This window comes from Ananas comosus, unplaced genomic scaffold (assembly GCF_001540865.1).
Source record: "Ananas comosus cultivar F153 unplaced genomic scaffold, ASM154086v1, whole genome shotgun sequence".
Lineage (NCBI taxonomy): Eukaryota > Viridiplantae > Streptophyta > Magnoliopsida > Poales > Bromeliaceae > Ananas > Ananas comosus.
This window is the reverse complement of record NW_017893440.1, coordinates 637-7,321: the sequence shown is the minus strand read 5'-3', so window position 1 is coordinate 7,321 and position 6,685 is coordinate 637. Positions and strand designations below refer to the sequence as shown.

The 6,685-nt window shown below is 38.9% G+C and overlaps 1 protein-coding gene across 1 annotated transcript; it reads left to right on the top strand.

Annotated features, from left to right (window-relative positions):
- Window positions 1-1,795: 1,795 nt before the first annotated feature.
- On the top strand, window positions 1,796-5,687 carry LOC109706061 (granule-bound starch synthase 1, chloroplastic/amyloplastic-like). Its single transcript, XM_020226862.1, has 14 exons — window positions 1,796-1,849; window positions 2,189-2,573; window positions 2,790-2,870; window positions 2,957-3,055; window positions 3,160-3,249; window positions 3,463-3,526; window positions 3,633-3,733; window positions 3,845-3,954; window positions 4,045-4,288; window positions 4,383-4,559; window positions 4,652-4,843; window positions 5,142-5,228; window positions 5,323-5,451; window positions 5,571-5,687. Exons 2-14 carry the CDS (start codon window positions 2,208-2,210, stop codon window positions 5,685-5,687), a joined length of 1,857 nt encoding a protein of 618 aa, XP_020082451.1. The 5' UTR covers window positions 1,796-1,849; window positions 2,189-2,207.
- Window positions 5,688-6,685: the final 998 nt, after the last annotated feature.

Sequence of the window (6,685 nt, the reverse complement as noted above, 5' to 3'; positions counted from 1 at the left end):
TTTTGCTTCATGAAATTAAACATTGCTTCTTAATTGATGTCCTCTCAATTTTAAATTTTTTAAATTTATTTGAGTTATTTTTCCACATTGAACTTGGAGAACTGCTAAAATTAAAGGTTCCTCTAAAGCACTTCTATTTAATTACTTATATTGGTCAAAATATTAATTGATTAATCAATATAGATATTAGCTATTACATAAACAAACTAAATAATTATTAATTTACCTAATATTTTATTACTAAATTAGTTAATTAATTAATTTAGCTAATTAATTAATAAAATAATATATAATATATTAATTAATAATATATTATTATTAAATTAGCACTATAATAAAATTAGATTATAGAAACACATTTTTGGAACATTTTTGTGTAAGTATCCATTTATGCCAAAAAAATTTTTAAAAAAACTATTAAAGTCTAAATATAAAATCCAATCCAACAAAAAATAAAAAGTTTCTTTACTCAACCAACCTACCTAGCCCACTCGGCCCAATTACAGAAAAGAAAATAAAAAAAAATTGATCATCAATTTTCTTTCTCCTCCGCCACGGCCGACGAGATAGGGTTCCGGCGGTTGGAGTTCGACTGTGAGGATCTCGTAGGGACCGTAGAGAGTTACGATCGCCACATGTCCCTCCACCACAGGTCGCTGGAGGAATGAGTGTCAAACATTGAGGTGGCCCATATATAGCAACCCCACATATAGCAACACTTTCAAAAAGTGTCGATAATTTAGCCAGCAGCACTTTTTTTTTGACTTATACTAATATTTAAAACTGTCGTTAAACATCATTTTCATTGTAGTGTAGTAAAAGTATAAAGAGAAGAAATCATTAAGAGGGGATTAAATAAATTCATTCCCCCCTCTAGTGTTGGGATAAATTAGATATTAATAAAGTGGTCTATTTTCACTTTATCTCTAAACCAAACACTGCCTAAGGCTTCATTCCAGATTGCTGGAAGATTGCGTTACATACGGTGAGAAAGTACCATGTAAAAATATCTTGTCTGTTTCCATACGTATACTACGTTTCGCATATCGCGATGAGTCTTTTCGACGGGCCCACCAGAAAACGCAAAAGCATATTTCTATATACTTTTGAGAAAGTATGATAGAAAAATAACCTATTTGTTTCCGTACGTAATATTGCGTTCCGCATATTGCGATGACTCGGTTACGATATATTTTTTGCGGTCAGCAAAAGCATATCCCTATATGCTTTTTTCTCAACTCCATTTTATCTTATAGTATTGGATACATTTCAATACCACACTAAGCCTAACTCCAGCTTTTTTAATATCGTTATATAGATCTCAATATCAAATTAAGCCAAAGTAAACCAGACGTGCTCTACCTAGTGTGGAAATTAAAAAGTGGTTTTTGGGCTGACGAGGGTGCGCAAACCCGTCCCTCGTGACTCAGGCGAGGCGACTAGTCCCAGAAGCGAACCAAGTCGCCGTGCGTTACCCCCTCCCCACCTCGCACTCCATGTGATCTCCTCGCACGCGCCCCACGCACGCTTGCAAACGAAGGCGCCCACCGAATACATGCGTGCATACATATTCAATTTCCGGGTCGACACGTGCATGTGCCTCCTCCACATGATCGATTATAAATACCTCTACCCGGGGCCTTCGTGCATTTCCTCCAAACACAAAACCCTAATTAGCTACTCACCCCTAATTAAACCCATCCATCCGCAGAGTACACACACACATATATATATATATATATAGTGAGGAGTTAATTTTATATACGTATATATATAGTATTATTGTTATATTATCGTTGAGAGTTTGTGCGCATTTTGTGTTCAGTTTGAGGAGGAAGATCTAGAGGAGGTATAGTACGTAATCTGTTTATATACATCATCTCTACTGCTCTTATATGGCACCAATGTTTAGATCTTATCTTGATTCTTTGATTTTACTATCTAAAAGTTACAGTATTTTTGAAATGAATGTATGATATTTAAATTAACTATATTTGTAAATATATTTACTGAGATTAGATAGTAAAATTAAAACTTTCGAACTTCAGTACACGTATTTTCAAAACTATTAGTTATGTTTTCAAATTGTCTGTTGTTATGGTTGCTATATACTTTGAAGTTTGAATCATTTTTAATCTGATATCTCATTTTCTTTGTGTTTTTTTTTTTTTTTTTGGTCATTACTCAGTTGAATATCTCTACTTGCCATGGCTACCATGACTGCATCTCAGCTCATCTCAAAACACGCGGCCGCGAAGCACTGCGGTGCAACCGATTCGAAGCCGAGACTGTTCCAGAAGAAAATAACTGCAGATTTGAAGAGACAAGCAGGCACTGCTTATCATGGGCTGAGATCTCAAAACAAAATCGACTTGCTTCAGATGAGGGCAATTGCGAAACCAAATACGAAGCAAGCAGCTACGACGCGCGACGGCGGTGCAAGTACGAGGCCGTGGGCGGTTGTCATATGTGGAAAGGGGATGAACTTGGTCTTTGTTGGAGCTGAGATGGCTCCTTGGAGCAAGACGGGGGGCCTCGGCGACGTTCTCGGAGGACTTCCCCCGGCAATGGCGGTATTACTTGTTATCTCACGATTTTCACTTCGCCACCATTGAAATATATGCTGAAACCTGTATATTACCCCATCATGCATGAAACTAGAACACTTCTTTTAGTGACTTTATATCACTTTGTGTGTAATGCGAGGATCGCGATACTAACAAATACGTACAGGAGGTTTCTGTATTTTAGCCTTTTGTTTTCTGTATCTAAGGATGATGCTTGTGTAGGCGAATGGGCACCGTGTCATGACGATAGCGCCGCGCTATGATCAGTACGCGGATGCGTGGGATACAAATGCTTTGGCTCAGGTCGGCAGATTTTCAGATATATATATGCATGACTGCTAAAGTTTGTTGCAGCAAATAGTGGTTTTAGATTGCTTCCTCTTGCGCAGGTGAAAGTCGGGAACAGCTACGAAACTGTGCGCTTCTTCCACTGCTACAAAAGAGGCGTTGATCGCGTATTCATCGATCACCCTATGTTCCTTGCAAAGGTCAAATTTCTATTACTAGCATATCAATGCATTCTTTAATTCCATTCCTTGTTTCGACGCTTTAAGAATCGTTCCAAGCTAACATTTTGACGTGAAAATTTCAGGTTTGGGGCAAAACTGGTAGCAAGATTTATGGTCCTACCACTGGAATAGATTATCAGGACAATCAGCTTCGCTTTAGTCTTTTTTGCCAGGTACAGTAAAACTAATGTTTGGTAGGATTCAATTCCCTACATTGGTTAAGTTATAAATGGTGCATGATCTTATTCTTTTTTACTCTTTGACCTAAAAATTTGCGGATTTCGCTAGAGTTAATCAACACTACGTATATCAAATTGTGAAGAATTTTGTTGTGCTCATGATTTTGGTTAATCCTCATTAAATGTGTACATGAGACAACCATGCAGGCTGCTTTGGAAGCTCCTAGAGTGCTATTTCTCAACAACAGTCAATTTTACGCCGGACCTTATGGTGCGAAACGCGTTTTTATTTTATATTTACATTTTTGCGAGCTATTACCCAACTTTTTTAGTTCTTGTTAGTCACATAAACCTCACTCAGAGTTTTCTACCTATAGGAGAGGATGTTGTGTTCATCGCCAATGATTGGCACACCGCGGCTCTACCGTGCTACTTGAAGAGCATGTACAAACCCCATGGCATTTACAGAAGTGCCAAGGTCTTTGTAATCCTTCCTTTCTTATGTTGTTCATGATTTTTATATCATATGAAGAAATTATAGCTGATGATAAGAAGGTGCCGATTGACACTCTATCTTATGCCAATTTAGGTTGCTTTCTGCATTCACAATATCGTGTATCAAGGACGGTTCGCAGCCTCCGACTTCTCCCTCCTTAATCTCCCAGATTACTTTAAACCCTCGTTCAACTTCATCGATGGGTACGGCTGATCCATTCAATTGTTTTGCTGAACTTCTTGTTAACTGACAAACTTCATTGTATCCACATTTTGGGTTTTATTTTGCTGCAGGTACAACAAACCTGTGAAGGGTAGGAAAATAAATTGGATGCAGGCCGGCATACTAGAATCCGATAGGGTGTTAACTGTGAGCCCGTACTACGCGCAAGAACTCGTTTCGGGAGAACAGCGGGGCGTCGAGTTGGACGACACCCTGCGCAGGAGCGGAGTCACTGGAATCGTAAATGGAATGGATGTCAATGAGTGGAATCCTTCGACCGACAAATATATTTCCGTTAACTATGATGCATCAACTGTGAGAATCGTACCCCTCAATTTATGTTGCGCAACTTTTTTTTCTTTTGTTTTCGTGACTGAACACTCACGAAAGAGACTAATAAATGTTACAGGTGACGGATGCGAAGGCGCTCAACAAGGAAGCATTACAGGCTGAAGTTGGATTGCCTAAAAATAGGGAAATTCCTCTCGTGGCTTTTATCGGAAGGCTCGAAGAGCAGAAGGGATCAGATATTCTGGTAGCAGCCCTTCCAGAGATTTTGGATGAGAATGTTCAAGTCATCGTTCTCGTAAGTATTGAATGAACTCTTTTAAGTTTTTTTTTTTTTTTTTTCCTTTTAATTCTTGAAGTTTCTACATGAGTAAATTCAATCTTCTATAGGGGACTGGGAAGAAGAAGTTTGAGACGCAGTTAGAGAGTATAGAAGAAACCTTCCCTCAGAAGGTAAGAGCAGTAATGAAGTTCAATGCTCCCTTAGCTCACCAAATGATGGCCGGAGCCGATATAGTCGTAGTCCCGAGTCGATTCGAACCGTGCGGTCTCATCCAGTTACAAGCGATGCAATATGGCACGGTACAATCTCCTCTCATTTCTTAGTTCAATGTTAGCACTCTTTAGCTGTGACTAAATGGTAACATGCTAATACTGAATAGTAACATCCTTTTAACTTAGATCTGCGATTGATCTGCGATTTTAAGTCCTTTCACAAACTTAGGATGCTCTTGTTGCTTACATATATAAGGCTCAAAATTGGAGAATCTTAATGATAGTTCCTGACTGTCACCATTAGTAACAAAGTAAGATATCAACTGCTACTAGAGCAAATAGTTTTCAAATACTGCTGTTGTATTCAATGTGTTTATTTCTGCAGCCTCCCGCATGCGCCTCGACCGGTGGACTTGTCGACACAGTTAAAGAAGGCAAAACTGGTTTTCATATGGGACTGCTAAGCGCCGACGTAAGGAAATATTTCTTTCCATGTAAATGATGTGTACGCAGTTCTATTCGATCAATCACGCGGGTTGGGTTAAATTCCTTCTTGTTTCTTCAAGTGTGAAGCTGTCGATCCTGCCGACGTAAAGAAGGTCGTCGGGACTGTGAAACGGGCTGTTAAGGTCGTGGGGACCGGCGCGTTCAAGGAGATGATTCACAACTGCATGGCTCAAGATCTCTCATGGAAGGTAAGTATCGAAAATGAAACCTTAACTTCCAAAACGGTTAAAAAAAAAAAAAAAAAAAAAAAAGGAAAAGTGAAAAAGATAAGTGAGGGATATATGCAATTTCTTTTTCTGTCTCCTAGGGACCGGCCAAGCAGTGGGAGAGCTTCCTCCTGAGCTTGAATGTCGCAGGAAGCGAACCTGGAGTCACCGGAGAGGAAATCGCACCGCTTGCTGTGGAAAATATAGCTGCTCCTTGAAGGCATTAAGCTTAGAAATTTGTGAAAGGCCTGTAGAAATTAATTAGCTTAAACATTAATGTTGTGTTATGTCAATCAATTTGCGGTATGGTTTGTGGACAGGAACCTTTGTATGTACTATGCAGTGTTGATCATGTATCCTTTTATGGCTTTGTTGTGTTGTTTTCAAATCTATTGTTTCTTTTTTTCTTTTTTTGTATCCGCAGATGTGAAGGGTTGCCCTTTAATTAGTTTGATTTTATAAAAGATAAGAGTTTCTTTTTTTCTCGTCCTTTTGGCATCCCTCTTTCCATCACATTGGCCTATAAGACTCTTATTAGATACCCTTTGTAGCCAGTGTCAGCATATACCTGGCTTATTATCATGAATCTAGCTAGAGTAAACACAAATTAGGCAGCAAATAGTCAGTAGCCTCCTCACTGGCCCAACCCAGAATATATATATATATATATAGTAACCTCAGCCATCCTCTTTTTAGAAGATTATTTGTAGTTAGGATTCTTTTCCTTAGGACATGCAAGTCGGATAAAGATGCTTCACTCATATTTGGGATGTATAAGTATCCCTTATCTTTCTGCCAATAAGATTGTCATGTAGTGACTTGATTAAGAACTGTTATTTAGCTGTCCACTGCCACTTAACTATGTCCGATCTATCCGATATACTAAAGCTTGCGAGTATATAAATATTCGAACTCCGTATGAGCTACGTGCTCTTCGTGTTATGAGGTGTTTTCGAGCCACTATACGACCTTGTTCCACTGATCTTGTCCCCTTTTATTGTGGTAGTCCTTGATCCTAATCTCTTCGATCACTGCTTTCGCAAAGATATCTATGAAGTTGGAGTGCAATTTCCCCTCACTAGATGTCTGACCACGTACAGATCAATCATCTTATCGTCTCCTACGTCGTATGTTGCCTCGCATGCACTTGAAGGTGGTTCTATGTTCTATGATCCTTTCCATCATTAGGAGTGCAATATGAAAGATGCGCCTCTCT

What these genes read in the sequence shown, in the direction of transcription:
- LOC109706061 (XM_020226862.1), top strand. Translation starts at nt 2,208, where the DNA reads ATGGCTACCATGACTGCATCTCAGCTCATCTCAAAACACGCGGCCGCG. An exon ending in GCATTTACAGAAGTGCCAAG is followed by an intron (nt 3,734 to 3,844) that starts GTCTTTGTAATC and finishes ATGCCAATTTAG; the next exon opens with GTTGCTTTCTGCATTCACAA. An exon ending in ATGTTCAAGTCATCGTTCTC is followed by an intron (nt 4,560 to 4,651) that starts GTAAGTATTGAA and finishes AATCTTCTATAG; the next exon opens with GGGACTGGGAAGAAGAAGTT.